We start from the raw sequence: 19052 nt of genomic DNA on the forward strand, positions 1-19052 counted from the left end.
GAAAATGATCATCTATTTGAAATCATGCAAATTACAGCTTACAAAAATAAAAATGAATATTGTATAAAGACACAACAGTTTAGCCAATAATCATGGAAACACTTCTCAAATACAAGCAACATTAAAATAAAATATAAAAATACTTTTACTATTGCCAGGACATAAAGTTAGATGCATGTGCAAATTTTGATTGCTTGTTAAAGTACAGTTTTTAAAACGCTGCACACAGTTACTTTTTTGTTGTTGTTGGCAGATGATGACTTTACACCCGTCAGTGCAGCTAAGGCTTTAAACTCAAGGGGCATTTTCTGCAGCCTGTGAATCCATAAATGTTAAGAGGCCAAATGAAAAACAGTGAAATGACAAATAAAAAAAATAAAAAAATTGTAATTTTGAGGTAAAACTGTGATCATATTAACACATTTGTGAGTCATTTTTGACATTATTCATTCCTGGGTGGAGTGATTATATGACTCAAACACATTACTAATAACATTTTATGTTTAGTTGCTAGCTTTTGGTGCTAATAATTCGGTACTTGGTCACATCCTATAAGCTGTTTAACTAAAAAAAAAAAAAAAAAAAAAAAAAAAAATGACTTGTTACAAACATCTGAAAGGTCACATAGAGTGGTCCTGTTGCACATATATGTTAGTTATGGAGGTCTACTTACATACATTAACTTGTTTTTATGGTCAAAAACCTCCTAGTTGCTGTAAACGAGCCGATAGAAATCTCTCCTTACTGACGCTGTCCTCAGCCGTGATATTTTTAGACTGAAATCTCAGAAGGGAGATTCTCTCGCTGAGCCCACGATTACGATAAAACACAGCGTTCTCAGCAATGGCTGAACTGTTTGTTTCGAAACTTCAGGGCTTCGTATACGCGGTAATGACGCAGATACACAGTAAAAAACAGCGTTTATTGGAACTTCCAGTCTTGGTCCGCTTTAAGATAATGAGTTAATTAAACTATCGCAGAAGTGGAAGAAGACAATGATATAGTGTCGATATCAATGGAAATTCAATAGAACATGTTAGACCTTATACCTCTTAGATATTATTATGTGTCAATTAGCATTATCATTATTCTATGAAGTGACAGTTGTTGGTTGTAATGTAATTGTTTGAGTTTTAACAAATGTTTTGTTGTTTTACGCGACGTGCAGAAACAAAGAAGAAAACTTCACAGGTGATTTATTGGTAAATACATTCCTGGACCAATAATTTTTTGCTTTCATGTATAAAGACAGTGAGTATAATTCAGAATTTTTTTTAGTGGATTTGTTGAATGCACTTTTTTTTCTACAGTATGCATGATTTGTTTTTGTTGCGCTAGGTTTACATGTTACTGTGCGTATACATGTATACATACACAGTTGTGCACTCGCTCTGTATGCGGTTTGTGTTATAGTCCAGGAAGCAGAGCAAAGAATGCACTGGAAACAAATCCTAAGTAGGTAAATTCAATTCAGTTGAAGTGGATTAAAAAGAGCAGCTGTGATTCCCTCAAAGGCTTTTCCACCGGGACGTGGCGGCTGGATGGAGAAGATGGATGTAGAGGATATGAGAAGGCAAACAAGAGGGACAAACAATAGAAGAGCAAGAATAGCAAAGCAAAACAATGGGGCCACCAGAGTTGGGAGATGGATGGTGGAAGAGAAAGGCCGAGACAGAAAAAGGGAGGTGGTAGGTAGGTAGGGAGTAGATCGTTTGAGAGGAGCTTGTAAGAAAGAGAGAGTGCTGGAAAAAGACGAAAATGGAAAGAGAAAGGCGGAAAGAAATGGTGGGATTAAGAGCCTTAAAGAAAAAGAAAAAAAGGCAGTGTGTGCCTGCCAAGGGAACAACAACAGAAAACAAGGGAAGGGGGGGGAATTAAGAGGGAATACAGAGAGAGTGAAAGATTGAGTGCCTACCACCGCTGTCCCTGACGCTGAAGTTGAGAGCGGCGCTGGACTCTGGAGGGATGCTGAAATACACGGTGCTGTCATTGCCGCCCTCATCTCTATCAATCGCCCGCAACACCTGCACCACCTGAAAGGCAGAGATAGAGAGAGCGGGGGGAGATTGGGTGAGGACGTGCGTCTGTGTGTGTGTGTGCATGTGTGCATGTGTGTGTGTGTGTGCGTGTGTGTGTGTGTGGAAGGAGAACAGCGTGCAGACAAGAGGAAAAAGAAGGTAATGAGAGAAACACTTACACCGAGAGTGCTTCTTAAAACAAACCATTAGCTAACGCAAGCAGGAACAAAAATGAGCCAAACAATTAGTACGGAGACACAAGTGAGCTGTGTCACACACACACACGCACACGCACACACACACGCACACATACACATACACAATATAAATAACTGTTTGAACGCAGTCGCCTTTTAACAAATTCAGTGTGGCTTTCAATTCAATTTAGTAATAGCACCTGCACAAGGCTTGGCTTGGGTAGAAATTGTAAGTAAATGAATCTAAAGAAAACGTCCCAGTGCGTGAGCTGAGGGGTAATTTCTTTTTAATGAAAAAAACTTTAGTTGTCATCATGCAAACCTGCCTTCCTTCCTTCCTTCCTTCCTTCCTTCCTTCCTTCCTTCCTTCCTTCCTTCCTTCAAGAGATGCTTTCGAGTGCCATAGCGACGAGAGAGTCGAGAGAGAGCGGAGATGAAGGGTTGCCGCGTTCCCCTCTCAGTTAGTCATTTGGATGATTTATGTACAGTCACATTATGTTATCAGTTGCCGCACGTGAGCGTTCAGACGCCTTTCGCCTAATGACTTGTCATAGCGAGACACGCGTTCCCGTCCCTAACACACGTAAAGACATCATAATCTCTCTCTGTCTGCCTCTCTCTCTCGCTCACAAACACAAACATGACAAGGAAAAAAAAAAAAAAAAAAAATCAACATCAAAATAACAACAACAAAAAAAAAAACACAGACACCAAATTATGGTGAAGGAGCCAGCATGGGACACTGAAGATGGAAAAGAGAGAAGAGAAGGGGGGGAAACAAAGGCAGGGAACGGTTTCCAGAGAGAGATTGAGGAGCAGAGAGAATGATTTCTATAACTGAGATATGATCGAGTAAGAACACCAGGATGAACACACATAAAGCACCACGGACAGTCGGGACGAGGAGGAGGAGGCAGGGAGGGAGAACGTCTGAGACGACGAGGCCTGGAGTTTAATTACAATGTGAATGGCTGCTGCAGTGTGATAACGGGCCATTGAGGATTCACCTGAATGTCGGCGCTGTGGCTACATGCTGCCGTACGTGAATAGACGGAGCATTGTCCCTCTGTACGCCGTATGCTCCCGCACTTGAATGGACGCAGCTTTGAACAGTGGGCTTCGTACGTTTGAATGGAAACAGATTTGAAGCATATGTGCTGCTGTTTCTTTACGCCCGACATCACTATCGGAGAGCATAAGCCTCTTATCTAAGTCCGTGTAAGACAAACATAATGACGTGTTTATAGATAGATAGTTGCAGCTGTATGATTTGTAAAAAAAAAATAAAAAAATACAACTTTTAAAACGCACAGCAGCCACAGAAGGGGAAATCACATGTGTAAATAACCTAATTACTGATGGCTGAGTTCCATTTAGCTTCCCCTGTTTCAGTCCGCATGCTTCCCTGACTTGAACACATTGTTAATGTCATCGGTAACTGCGTTTTACATGGATCGGAATACAAATATGACATGTAAACACACGCCAAGCACATCGTTTCATCCCGAACAAAAGGGTGGGTTTGCGTCGGAGGGAAATGAGACGGATATCGGACGTCGAGGGAACAAAAAGACACATATATATCGTTTGTTTGCTACTTCTACTTCTGGAAAATTAGACAATAGTCCGTTGCGACTAGTGTTGGGGGGTAACGCACAAAGTAACTTGTTAGTGTAATCGGATTACATTTGCCTGTAAGGCAGTAATGTAACGTCACATCAATCAAAAAATGATCTTGTTACTGGGACCGAAAACACAAAGACGAGGAAGGACGCGCATATTTAGTTATCTTCCTTTGAATTCTCATCATCATAAATGTTGAACTATAGGTTTATTTTTGTTAGCAACTGCAAGCTAGCAGACCCCCGAAGACCGCTAGCTCCTTTAGCTTAGCGCGTACAGCAACCACACATTAGCTACAGCCCAGGACTCGCTAAATGTAAACACACACATTACTTCCTGCTTCTCTACGCACATTCTCTGACGTCTTAGCTTAGCCTGAAAACATTTTATTTACAGATGTTGATTGAAAATTAACGATTGAAAAATTAACGATTACACACATTTTTTCGACTAAAGTTTCATGCTAATTTAGGCATATTGTTTAATTTTACAGTGTTACTTGGCAGCTAAGGTATGGTACATCTCAGGTGATGTCATGGAGTAATCCAAAAGTAATGTAGCTAGTAGGGTAACTAATTACTTTAAGCAGCGAGTACATACATAGCTCGTATCACCCGTGCTTCCCCGGCTAAAACATGTCAAAATGGCCGCACTGCAACAAGCCAATTCAAATGTATTGTGAATATTTGCACATGCTTTTTTTTATGTCCCAAAAGATTATGACAAACTATCACAATACACAACATACATTGTAACAGGGAAAAATGTGTCCATAATATAATGTTTCTAACTCGTTTTACTGCCATATCTGTAACACTGGAGGTTGGAAAAACATCTGTAAATGTATCCAGTGAGTAAAAAACAACCCAGTCTGTGGTAATGACTGGTGTAAAGCGTGAGGTATAAGGTAATGTAAAAGGTACAAAGCAAATATTTTTTTATATTTAAAAGCAAGACTGGTGTAAATGTCTTTAGGTTCGTTGGTATTCATAAACCAAAGTTGGAGCGGTTGTGATTTTGACCCGATGATGCTGCTGCTACATCAAGGTTGTGAATTTATATTCTGAGCGTTCCGGACAAAGAAATGTGCCTTTAGCCGCTGTAGCCGCTTAATCACCGCTGTGTGATTTCATTCGACAAGGGTCGAGACGTTAAGGACACGGGTTTAGATGTTAAGGATGTGTTTACATTTCAACGTTACACCATAACCTTTACTGCATCTGATATGTCCAATCATCTCGACTTTTAAGAACTCTGTTTTTTATCAGTTCGTGTTGCATTTCCATGATGAATGGGGGGGGAGGGGGGGGGGAATGACTATTCTCTGCTGTCAAAGAGCATCGACGGTGCTGTGTGGTTGGTGAGTGAAGTAAAGATCTGCTGGATTGACAATGATAGCAGATGTGGTGTGGAGATTATTGATTTTTTCTTCACAACACTGAACAAGCGCTATTGTTGGGGGGGCCATCTCAGTCGGACAGTCGCTCGTGCAGAACGGTGTCAAAAGCGTCAAGCTGCGTGATAACTTTTCAGTGTACTGAACTGTGTGTTCCATTATTTTTCTCCCTCTTTTTTTGGTTTTGCTGGGTGTTGATTCTTCACTCTTTTCAGAGGCTGAAAAAAAAATAATAATTTGATGCACCGTTTTTGTTTCTTATCACTGACTCTTCTCCTCCTCATATTAATTACATCCTGATCTCGTTTGTTTGTCCAATAACGCAATTAACGCAAAAACTGACCTGGCCCATGGAGGACGAGTCGCACATGGCTGTTGTGTACTGCCTGTCCAGCTCCGGTGCATTGTCATTCAGGTCTAATGTCTCTACTGCAACCAGAACTCTGGACACTTGGCTGGGATTGTCTGAAATGAGAGAGAGAGAAAGAGAGAAACATGTCAGGCCAAAACATTTAATCACATCTTTTAAAGTAGACATATTATACCCTATTTCTCCAAGTGAACCTAGTTCCCTGGTGTCCTAATGAACATGTCTGTGACATGCTTTGGTCAAAATACCTTAAGGATGAAGCACCACAGCAGTTCAATCACCCTCACCAGAACGCTCGCTTTTGAGTGCCTGTCTCTTTGAATGCAAATGAGACACAGGAAACTACGTCAGCGCCACTGAGGCTCCGGCAGCTAACAGCAGTTAGCATTTGGAAAAAGCCATAATTTGCAGACTCTAGCCGGCACATTGCCATCATATATAAAATGTATCCACTGGACACGTAAATCCTCTGAGGCTGGAAGTTTGTGTAGAACTCTGTGCTGCACTGTGCAGTCAAGAATAGAACACTTCGCCGACTTCCGCTCTTCCGGATACTATTGCCCTCGCCTGCACTCTCGCATTTTATAGGGACAAAGTAGACAACAATTCCACAAATTTTGCATCTTGTGACGTCCCAAGGAGCGTGGAAGTCATCATCGTGTGTTTTATCTCCTGTACTTAGACTGAGGAGGACCACAAAAACATGACCGAGTCATCTTTTTCACACTTTGCCTCCTCATAGGGCCTCCAGAGTCCCAAATATAAGTATTAAAATGATTAAAAAGTCTATTTTGCATAATATGTCCCCTTTAATCAATCCAAATCAACAACACCACTTTCATTTTTCCACCTGAGAGCCACTGCTCCATCCATGAGATACTGTATGTCCCAGTGTGAAAGTGACAGGTCAGTATATCCAGTGACACAACACTGTATATAAAAATGCTGTCATGAATAATGTGCAGGGAGCGTTGTCATCACTGCGACAAATAAACACAGACACGGAGCAGCTGGAAAAATCCTTTGGATGACTTACTGGAGAAATTATCCAGTTAAAAAAAAAAACTACTGTCTTGGAACAATGTCCACAATCCAATTTGCCGTCTTCCAACTCCCTGTGCCTTTTAAACTCCCTTGCCTCATCTGCACTGCCTTCTTTGCCTTCTTTTTCTTTCATCTACGGGGCTTAACGCAACTTCTATGGCGACTGTGCTGTGACGAAACTTCAGCATTTTACTCGGGAACAAGATGCAACGTTTGAGTCTTCACTCGGTGTCAGTCACTTTCCTGTGTGCTTTTTGTGGTTTTGTGAGGTTTCTGTTGGCGTCTATGCTGCACTGGGAGCTGACCGCTAGTTGATATTAGCAGACCCCATTATCATGGTGCGAGTCAGTCACTGATGTTTACTGGGCGTGAGCATACAGCCTACAATCTCTTGTAGGCAACAGAGGAGGTTCCGTTCTGCCACGTATAAGCGACAGAGCATATTTGAATGATCCGAATCAAGTATTTGACCAAGCAGGTTACAATAGAGAGCTCCAAAATGCACAAAGCTGCTTGGGAATTTATATTACAATCTCCATCACAAGAGAAAAATCAGTGTTTACACACACACACAGACACACACAGGTGCAACTTTACACTCCATTACTTCCATTAAACAGTCCTCTTAGGTGAGCTATAGCATTTCAGTTTTTGTTCAAAAGCTTCAACAGCTCTCAGATATTATGGAGCACGTACTCGGTCGAGTATGCAGTCGTACACTGGTTTTCATTTGGCCTGCGTTGCGTCTCACAGGCTCCCAGCTGGAGCACAACTGAGGCTTCTGTTGCAATCAGAGTTTTCCATATCAAACTGTGCCATTCTTAGCGCCAAGAGTCAAGTGTGTATGCAAGTCTATTTCCAAGAGAGTTAGCAGAGGAGGGATATAGAAAGCAGTCAATCTGCATGCAGTTACACAAGGGTGCAGTTTAAATGGATTGGCACATGGTCTCCCACTCCCCCCCCCATTCACTGGCACACACACACACACACACACACACACACACACACACAAACATGAAGTTCTCACAGACATGCACGGAAAACACGGGAGAGTCTTAGTCTGAGCTGAACTTTCACAATCACATTTTAGGCTGCTCTTGTGTGAGACACAATCCAGGCTTACCAGAACTCATCTTTACTCATTTATCTGAGCAGGTGTACACATAGCACAGCGTGAGTCTCACAAATACACACACACACACACACACACTAACACGCACGCACGCACTCCCACACCGTGTTCACAAACCTCGAGCAGTAACACTGTGTCATGGATGACAGCGGCTGGTTCCCATGGCTGAAAAGCTGAAAATGAGCTCTCGCTGTAATGCCACCGGTTGATCTGGCCTGCCCGTGGCCATGGCAGAGCTCCTACTGAGCTTTGTGTCAACACTGCCTCCGACAGTCTGTTTATTAGATAGAGCTCGTTATTGAAGACAGGCACTCGCTGCGCTGCCTCCACAGCCCGACAAACACCGCTGCCACACCGAGCCCTGAGTAGACTTTGAGTAAAGATTAACTTTGTCGAGAGTAAGTCTTGACAGGGAAGACAGGACTTCTGCTCCTCGCACGCTATAGACACTGGACAGCATTCTCCAAACTATGCTTTAAGTGCTGCTTCAGTCAGTTTGATTGATTTTCAGGGGTTAAAAAGAACACCCGAATTGTTTGTCACCTGCCCAAAGCAGGAGACATCACCTGCCAGTGCCTTAAAGGAGGACTCTGGGGGGTTTTCAACCTATGGTAGGTATAACATTTGAGCATGTGATTTGATTTAATTTGATTTATTGGCGAAAACAAACATTTTTTCATGGACATAACAGAGTATTTTAATGGCGACCATGCTTTTCTGTTATGACGTAGAGAGAAAGTCAACTAGCGCAATAAATTCCACAAAATCTAAAAAAGAAGAGAGTATGGAGCAGAGAGGAGGAGAGCATGATTCTTAAAGGTGCATTGTGTAATAAATCTAAAGAAACTGGCCGTTAAAAATCCTCCTAATATGTCACAGAGACTCAGGAATAATGTTCATATAACAAACTGAACTCACCAACAACAACAGTTCAGACAAAATATTTGCATTAAAAAATATATTTTGCAGAATGAAAATGATGTTTATGTTTTGAAATCATGTTTTGGCATGTGGCGCCACCTACCGCCATCTACCGATCATTGCAGTCAGTAGAGTCTCAGCTGCCGAGCAACCACGGGTTGCCAGTTACGTCAGAAAACCGAACCTAAAAGACCTTGGCATTTTGAATTTCAATGTAGTAACCGTTTTTGGCCACATTCTTACATATGGCGCCTTTAAACACTGGACCTATAAATTAATTTTAAGTGCGTGCAAAGCGATCGGCATTTGTTGTCGCCAGAGTCATTTTTTATGCAATGCAACTGTGTCCCATTCACTGTCTAGACTGTGTTTTTCTTTTACACGCAATAACATGTGAGGTCTCTGTTTTGCACCACTGCGTCGTCCCCCCACCCCCCCCATCTCTCTCTCTCCATGTTGGTGGGCCTTCAAAGCATCCATAAAGTTTTTTTACTGTCCTCTCAGGCAGCCAGACCTCATCATAATTTCAGCCGCAGCTGTGAACATTCTTCTGCCTGTGTGTACCTGTCACACGGCCGCTGGAGAGCAACGCTGCGAGAGCTCTCACATCAGCACCACATGAATATTAACCCTTTTACTCTGATAAATACGGCTGATTTCAGGCCATAAAACTTTATTATTAATCACCATTTTTATTCCATAAAGAGCATGAATTTTTTTTGCTGGTATTTGGAGACATTAAAGGTGCAGTAGAGATTTGCATTTTTGACCTCTGCCAAGGAGGTTTATGTTTTTCGAATGGAGTTTGTTTGTCTGTCTGTTGGCGACATAACTCGAGAAGTCATGGACGGAGTTGGATGAAATTTTTTGCGATTTTGGGGGCGTGATCCGTACATGCAGGGTGTATTTTGTTGCCACTGAGCTGCCTTGGCAGAGGTCTGTGCTCTCCGAGTGCTTTTCTAGTTTATCAATAATTTCATAATCGTCTTTCAGGATAATTAATACACTACTGTTCAAAAGTTTTGGGGTTACCTAATTTTTTTGTGTGTTTTCTATTAAAACTCACACTTTTATTCATCAAAAGAGTTGCAAAATGAATAGAAAATATGCATACGCGTCTACGCATATAACGTAAAAAATATAATGTTTTTTATTCAAAATAAGAATTTTGCCCTTCAAACTTTGCTTTCGTCAAAGAACCTGCAAAAGTGTTTTCAGCTGTCCTAACATAATTACACAAGGGTTTTCAAGGGTTTTCTAATCATTCAATAGCCTTCTAACGCCATTAGCAAACACAATGTACCATTAGAACAGTGGAAATGGGCCTCTATACACTTATGTACATATTCCATTAAAAACCAGACGTTTGCAGCTAGAATAGTCTTTTACCACATTAACAATATATAGAGTGTATTTATGATTCCTTTAATGTTATAGTCATTGAAAAAAAGTGGTTTTCCTTCAAAAATAAGGACATTTCTAAGTGACCCCAAAGAGAATACACACAGACACTGACTGGTCTGCTATCACTAATCTGCATACGAGACCTTGTGTTGGTAAGATCACTTCTACAGGGCCTGCAATTGCTGCCTATATCGCAAAGAAACCTATAATGGAAATAATCGACAAGAGAGTCGGACATTTAATGCAATAAATAAGGTGTCACTATATAGACAGGACGTCATTTTGTCCTGCTTAAAGTTCTGCTTTACAGACAGCGTAATCGAAAAGAGAGAGCGTAAACACGCAGGGTTTTGATGAGGCCAAAGTTGGAAGTAGAAGTTAACAACAGCCTCGACGGATCATGACTAAAAGCTGCAGAGCATCTCCTAAATGGATCCGAGATTGTTCTGTCAGCTGCACTTTTGTTCACTCCTGACTGCAACGGAGCCCGTAAAGTGCTTCAGCGTTTGCTCAGGCTGGCCATCATCACCTGGTGTTTACCACTCTCCTTTTTTGCAGTTTTTACTGTGCCCGTAAAGCCACGCTTGTCCTTGATTTGTCGCTTTAATTCCTCATTTCCACTCGAATCCTCGCGATGAGGGAATCCATCGCCGCGTCAGATAGCTCCACACAACATAGATCGAATGGATTCTTTGGGAAGTGCCGTAACAAACGGTTTACGGTGCCAGACAACATTCCTCTCATGGCTTTGACGATCGAGGAAGAGAGCTAAGCTGCTTAGCAAAACTGCATCACACACAGACACCATAAAAATATAGTTTGGGCTCCCTAATCAGCCTGTGTGGGTGTCAAAGACGGTAAGTGTTGGTTCCATTACAGCGGACCTTGACCGGAAGTTCCAATTAACGCTGTTTTTTTAGTGTGTATCTGCGTCATTATCTTGTTTACGAAGCCCTGATGGTTCAAAACAAACAGTTCAGCCACTGCTGAGAACGCTGTGTTTTATTCTAATCTCGGGCTCAGCGAGATCTCTGAAAAAACCCGCTCCGGTTAAGTAAACAGCATTTCTCCGGAACATCGACAGTGTCTTCTGACTCTGGGTCTGACTCCGGGTCAAAGTCATAAAAGAGACTGCGGCGGCGAGTCGTGAATAAGCTATTTTTAAACATTGTTAAAACAATGTTTTGATAATGAGTAGCAGTGCATCCACCGTTTCCAGAGGGGGGAGCTGTGCTTCTGAGAGCAGGTGTGCTGAATATGTCACTTCCGGGTACTGGCCAATCACAAGACAGTTGGGAAGCCTCTACGCTGGCTGGCCAATCACAACACAGTCTGTCTTCTGGGTGTTGAGAGTTGAGTCTGAAATATCGCGGCTGGGGAACAGCGTCAGAAAAAGAGGATTTCTATCGGCTCGTTTACAGCAACTAGGAGGTTTTTGACCATAAAAACAAGTTAATGTATGTAAGTAGACCTCCATAACTAACATATATGTGCAACAGGAGATTTTCTGTTGTAAATAAGGGAGTATTTCCAAGGACCAGGCTGTAAAAACAGTGAGAGTACAAAGAGCGACTTCTGACCTCTCTGTGTCGCGATGACAGTAATGTTGTGCCAGTGCTCGCGTTCTCGGTCCAGCTCCATGGCGGTGGTGATGAGGCCGGTGTCTGGCGTGATACGAAACAGAGCCTCTGGGTCTGACTGAGGATCAATAGAAAACCTAGTAGAGGAGAGAGGGGAGAAATTTGGAAGAAGAGCAATAAATGTGGTGCGAGGAAGGATGTTGAAAAAAATACAGAGTGAGGGAAGGGGGGAGCAGAGTGAAAGAAAAACACAATGCAAAATGTGCGAGCGAGTGATAAGGAATTTAGCATTCAAGCGGCCAAAAAAAAATTAATATAGGGAAGATTATCATCGCTGATAGGAGCTCTTTTGAAGTGACACTGATTATCTCATTATCTCAAAGAAAACACCAACTATCATTCTCACCACACTCTCAGTTTTAGCACTTTTCCAGGCATCCTCCTCTCCTGTGAGATTATTATATACACTTATTAGCCTCTCTTGTTGAACTGTGCGAGACAAAACCTTCCACACACAGACACACACACACACAAGAAACGAGAAACTCATGTGTGTGTGTGGGCTTATTGACTTCAAGTTGAAAAGCAGGTTTTTAGTGTCAACTCAAATGCACTTGACTTGAAAATGTTTGAGTGTGAGAGTCAACAGGGATCATGCACAAGAAAGAACATCCTTTAAAAAAAATATATATATATATACGTTGTTGACCACTTATGGTTGGTCTTCTATCAAAATACCAAAAAGAAAATGTACAAAAAAAACCCATTAGATTTGTCATTTTAAAACCATTACGGTACGCACCAAGAAAAAAGCAAAGGAAAAATGACTTCTTTGCATTTTTTATAATTTATTTTCTTATGATAACAATAAAAAATCTATATATATGTATATATATATACATATATATAATATTTTGCAGACTGCAAATCATGCTTATGTTTTGAAATCATGTTTTGGCATGTGGCGCCACCTACCGCGGTCTACCAATCATTGCAGTATGATTGGTCAGTAGAGTCTCAGCTTACGTCAGAAAACGAAACCTACAAGACCTCGGTATTTTGAATTTGAATGTAGTAACAGTTTTTGGCCACATTCTTACATATGGCACCTTTAAATGAATCAGAAATACACTCTATACATTGCTAATGTAGTAAACGACTATTCTAGCTGCAAACGTCTGTTTTTTAATGGAATATGTGCATAGGTGTATTGAGGCCCATTTCCAATGGTACTTGTGTTTGCTAATCGGTTAGAAGGCTATTGGATGATGAGAAAACCCTTGAAAACCCTTATGCAATGATGTTAGACGAAAGAAAAATCATTATTTCTAATCTTGTCAATGTCTCGACTGTATTTTCTAATCATTTTGCAACTCTTTTGATGAATAAAAGTGTGACTTTTTATGGAAAACACAAAAAAATTGTATAGGTGACCTCAAACTTTTGAACGGTTGCGTAGCAATAACAATCAATAATAATCTCCCGTGACGTAGTTTCCGATCACTCGGCCGTACAGTGCAGCAGACGTAGCACTTCACCTGATGTTATTGGTCAGACCAGTATCGGGGTCAACAGCGCTGACCCGGCCCACGGTGCACGCCGGCGGGCAGTTCTCGGACACGTCCATGTGATATCGCGCCCGGGAGAACCTCGGCGGCTCGTCGGCGTCCAGCACGGCGACCCTGATGGAGGCCCGGTCCTTGAACGGGCCTCGGCGCAGGAAGCGAGGGTCCACTATGGGGTTGAGGACTTCCACGGAGAAAGAGTACGAGCTGCGACTCTCGTAGTCCACGGCCTGCATCGGGGCGGGGGGGGGGGGGAAGGGGGATAATTGTTCGTCAAATTAATGATTAAGTATGCAATGATTCAATGTTCAAATGGGTTTGAATTACACACCTTCTGTGAAATGAGTAATGATGATGCATTTTATTAGCAAGAAATTATGTAAATGTCACGTTATGAATACTAACTGTGTTTTTACGCTTGTGTGTTAGCTCTGATTCTCGTAAATTTTCCACAGAGGGCTGCTAAATTAAGGCACACTTAGTAGTGGTTAGTGATGTTGCCTTGCAGCAAAACAGTTTGCATGTTCTCCCAATCCCCCGTGTGTGTGTGGTGTGTGCGTGGGTTTTCTCCTCCCGCAGTCCAAAAACATGCCGAGGTTAAATGTACACTGTAAATATGATAATGAGTGTGAATGTGAGAGGGAAATTATTGTTTTTGTGTGTGTGATGGACAGTCCAGGGTGTACTCTGCCTTTGGCCCATGTGTGTCGGCTGGGATTGGCTCCAGTGACCTGCGACCCTCATGTGGAGGATAAAGTGGCAGATGATGGATGGATGGATGGATGGACGGACTGCTAAATTACAAATCACATGCAGAGAGAACGCAAATAATGAAAGAGTCAGAGTGACTCATGCCACGGTTACCTCGCATGTTTTTTTGTTTTGTTTTGAAGTGATACTTCAAACTCCGTGTGAAGACGGAGAAACACATTCATGAGGGCGTCGATGTTAGAGCATTGCCGATGAGATTCCCGGAGTTGAAAGGGCTCCGACACACCGAGGAAACAACATTGCCTCAAATTGATGCTGGGAGGTTCTGAGACTGGAGGATGCTTTTGGCTGCGCTCTGCGCTGCCAGGGTGTCGGGATGCTGACGCATTCATTCACCGGCAGTGGTATAAGATTAGCGCTGCTTCGTGTGCGCAGCACAGATGGGTGTGAGCAGGTGGTACTTCAGGTAGATGAACACTGACCACTTTATGTAGCTGCGGCGTCGCTGCGGCAGTGTTGGCATCGGGGTTTGTCGTGGGTTTCTGGAAAGGCAGCGTGTTTACAAATGTGCCGAGGGACCCACTCAAAAAAGCCCACCAAAAACGTGCCAGGTCCTGTCCTATTTGTGTACGTGTGCAGGGTATTTTTACAACAATTTTTTGCTTTTATTTTTATTCGCGACATCGTCTATTTGTGTTTTATTATGTCTCTATTTCTGTATCTTTCTATTTAAAGGAGACATATTTTAATACTTATATTTGGACTCTGGAGGTGAAGTGTGAAAAAAGATGACTCACTCATGTTTTTGTGGTCCTCCTCAGTCTAAGTAAAGGAGATAAAACACACGATGTTGACTTCTGTGCTCATTGCTACGTCACAATGAGACATTCCTGGAATTGTTGTCTCGCGGAGCTCCGCTTTGTCCCTAAAAAACGTGAGTGCAGGCGAGGGCAATAGTATCTGGAAGAGCGGAAGTTGGCGAAGTGTTCTATTCTTGGCTGCACTGTGCAGCACAGAGTTCTACACAAACTTCCAGCCTCAGAGGATTTACGTGTCCACTGGATACATTTTATATATGATGGCAATGTGTTTTCTCCAGAGTTGTGTAGAACTCTGCGCTGCAGAGTTTTTTCATTTGCCAGCTGGAGTCCACAAATGGTGGCTTTTCCAAATGCTAACTGCTGTTAGCTGCCGGAGCCTCAGTGACGCTGACGTAGTTTCCTGTGTCTCATTTGCATTTAAAGAGACAGACACTCAAAAGCGAGCGTTCTGAACAGGGCTGTTTTGGCAGAGTGATTGAACTGCTGTGGTGCTTCATCCTTAAGGTATTTTGACCAAAGCATGTCACAGACATGTTCATTAGGACACCAGGGAACTAGGTTCACTTGGAGAAATAGGGTAGAATATGTCTACTTTAACTGGAGCTGACCAGAACAACAAGAAAAAACTTGAATTTCAGACAGAATGTTGTGGAATGTTCAGACAGAATTTTTTTTTTTTTTTTACAGTATGGGTCCCGGGTTTGCTTTCAGGTTGTGTGCTGAGCTGACAAATAATTTCTACAAACAATACATTTTAATATCACGAAACACCGAGAACAAATCTAAGCTCCTGTTTTCGCACCCTCTCCATCACCATGGCAACTCTACTGTCACCATAGAGACTCTAACCTAGCCATAAGGAGCGTTAAAACATTCTTTTGTATCATCGCATCTACGCAGGTAGAAGAGATTTCATTTGGGACGGAGGCTCAGGCCCTGAGAGATTGTTTGGAACAGAGAAGTTATGAAGCCTATTTGTCTGAGGTGTCCGCGTGATTGCATGCCGCACTCTCACCAGCGGGGCCAGTTCTGAAGCGATGAGACGACAGCCTCTGATCCTGTTTGTTGAAATTATTGTTAGCAAGGGCACAAGACGTACACACAGGTAATCAAATTCAGCACATTCGCTGTTTCACACACACACCCTGATATACACCTGGAGAACGCAACACTTACAGGTCTGGTTCAAAATACCCGTTTGAGGTTTATGAGTGTGTTTGTGCGGAGCCTGTGGGTCCTCAGATTCCTTTGACAATATGGCCTTAAAGTAAGCGCGCACACGAACTGTCTCTGTGTGATTGGCATTGGAAAACCTCGTCGGACAGAGGATAAGTAGGTTTCCGTGGCTAAGCGGAATATTCTCTGTCAGATTCAAGACAAGAAAAAACATCGTCCTGTGGATCCCCAGCAGCACTGGGAATATTGATATCCTCTCACTCACGCTGCCTCTCTTTCGTTTCTTCCGCCCCTTCTCTGTTTTTTCCGTTTCTTCGCCCTAACCAGAGTGAACCGTTTTGCAGAGATTCAGCCGTTTTAGAGGGAGGTGAAGACTGATTGAAAATTATGCAGGGGAAAAAAAGGGCGAATGAATCAGACATCAAAGTGCATCCAATTTGGGCAACATCTCTGTGGGGAGAGTAAATAAACAAGGGAGGCTGTCGACGTGGATGTGTGGATGTGTGTGCGTGTGCAGAGGGGGAAGGGTTTATCCAGGTAGACAGGGGAAAACGCTCTCTGACGAGGTCCCCATTACACGGAGAGAGAGAATGAGGTGATCTGTCTGAGGAGGAGCGGTGTCACTTACACTACGAGCACCCACTCATCACCCCCCTCCCTCCCTCCCTCCATCCACCACTTCGCTCCCTTTTCTTCTCTACCTCGCACACTCCATCACCCGATCCCCCTTACCCAGCTTCCACCCCTGGTTTTTTTTGTGTGTGTGTGGGTGTGGGTGTGTGTGTGTGTGTGAGCTGACAAACCACAACACATACACTCATCCTTCTCCCTCATTCGCCCTAACAGAAGTCAATCATCACCAGGCGACCCGACGGGGCTTCTTTTGTTGTTGTTTTGTTGCGCGCGCACACACACACACACACCGCACAGAGCTACGCGAGCGCCAAGAAATGCCGACACTAAACTTGTCAGAGTAGTAAAATATGTAACATCCTTACAGGCGTCTTTCTTATCAACCAAACTGACAGCAGTACCCATTTACCCCCATCCATACCCCCCCCCCCCCCAGCACGCCGCCGCGTCAGCTTCGTGAAGTGAGTGAGAGAACAGATCAGGGGGAGCAAAGCTGTGAATTTGCCAAGGGTACATGATCATTAATGTTTCACAAGTGTGTGGTTCAGAGCCAAAAATACTGGGGAAGAAATATAATAGTCTGTTGCAATGAAGACCGCAAAATGGGATCAGGAAAGTGACTGGATGTGTAATTTATAAACTCAAAAAACATTAATTTGAGGCGGGTACTACGACACACTGACACCTGTTGGTCTATTTATCCATTGTTAGACATAAACTCCGTGGGACATTTGATGAAACAGGAGAGGCCAGTGCATGTTTGAAAGCAGCTGTTGACTCTGACTTAAGTAATCTGAAGATTATAACCTTTTATTGACCTCCGCCAAGGAGGTATATGTTTTGGCTGGAGTTTGTTTGTTTGTCTGTCTGTTAGCAACATAACTCGAAAAGTCGCGAACGGATTTGGTTGAAATTTTCAGGAAATGATCAGAAACATGTGATTAAAATTTAGGTGTGATCCGTAGATGCTATCACTATTTGTATCGCTATTTTGTTGGGGGCTGAGCTGCCTTGCTTTTCTAGTTTTAACTGCAAACAAGTCGTGTCCTTCCATTTACACACTTGGTATTATTATTATTATACTTTTTATTGCCTTTAATTGATAGTCAAGTGGAGGTAGACAGGAAATGGGGAGGCAGAGATGTGGAACGACATGCAGGAAAGGGCTGCCAGACATGGGGGATTCGAACCGGGGCCGCCTGCAGTGAGGACTATAGCCTAAAGCCCCCCACACTTGGTATTATTATCTGTGCATTCACATTAATAAGCATCGCAACACGCAACCATGTTGCACTCAAATAGTCAAAAAGTAAGACTATAAACGCTTATAAGCCCCAGCTGTTGGCATCTGTAGCTGACGGGAAGATATACAATATGTATATATGTACTTTCAAATGTGTGAAAATGTAGGACACCGGTGGCAGCATTATTGTGACCAAAGTGAAAGTCAAGTCCCTAAAGCTGTGGACAAAACAATGACGGCTGGAACTGAAGCCATCGTCCTTTACGGCTGTGTTTTGTTTGACTCGGTAAAACAAAAGCTGTGTGCACAGCGTGCGACGTGTGAGTGGACTGACTGAAGTATTAAAATGTGAGACATAAGAGTTATTTCCAATGATTGTCGACACCAGACGTGGGAATGACGCGTCCTCCCTGATTGGCTCACGTGAGGTTAATTGGAACGTTAATAACAGGGTTCTAGAGTTTCCAGACAATTATACTCACTACACTACACCATATAACATCATATAACAATATTCCGTATATAGTATAGTCATTTGATATTTTCTATAGAGTTAGTTCCCTATAATTGAATAAAATCGCCATTTTCCTTCATTTTGTTTGTGTGTTTGTATGAGAGATAAAGTTAAAATTGAACATAATAATTGTCCACCCCTGCTCTACACGTTATATATTGTATTTATTATGGATTTATAGTTTTGTCACTTCAACTGGCAGAATGAGTCACCTCCATCTTTCTTTGTAAAAGGGATTCCTGCCCTTTAACGACACTCTCCTCTTGTCATGTCTACCAACTCTGAACTTAGCTTTCCACTGAATCCAGATTCTCCAGTGGAAGGATGTGAGCGAGGTTCACAGGACATTTAATTAAGTGAAATTGAAAATAATTGAAAATAATAATCATATACAGGCCCTGAATGAGCATATGTATATACATTCAGTTTCTCTCTCTCCTCTTATCGCACACGCTCTACTGTTTCCCCCCCGCAGGCCCTTTTTGAAATTCAAATCACTCGACGCAATTTCCCTTTCAAATTTGCTTCACAGTTAGCAGGAATGAATTGGCTAACCTGCATGCTAGACTGGAGATGTATAATACGGGTCTATTTAAAGAGGTCAAAGAGGAAAGAGAGAGAGCACATCATGCCTTATGGTACATATACTGTACATCACTGCAGAGCGAGGCTTCACATCACACAGATGAAGCTCCTCAGGGAAT

At 42.6% G+C, this 19052-nt stretch overlaps 1 protein-coding gene across 1 annotated transcript in view; it reads right to left on the bottom strand.

Annotated features, from left to right (window-relative positions):
- The window catches only part of cdh24b (cadherin 24, type 2b), a gene marked incomplete at both ends in the record, with an annotated part of 105968 nt that overhangs the window by 5395 nt on the left and 81521 nt on the right, over positions 1-19052 (bottom strand). Inside the window, 4 exons of the mRNA XM_083888939.1 lie at positions 1916-2033; positions 5578-5699; positions 11686-11822; positions 13224-13480. Coding sequence (XP_083745065.1) covers positions 1916-2033; positions 5578-5699; positions 11686-11822; positions 13224-13480 — 634 coding nt within the window. The remainder of the gene's footprint in view (positions 1-1915; positions 2034-5577; positions 5700-11685; positions 11823-13223; positions 13481-19052) is intronic.

Source organism: Microchirus variegatus, assembly GCF_963457635.1.
Source record: "Microchirus variegatus genome assembly, chromosome: 5".
Taxonomy (NCBI): Eukaryota; Metazoa; Chordata; class Actinopteri; order Pleuronectiformes; family Soleidae; genus Microchirus; species Microchirus variegatus.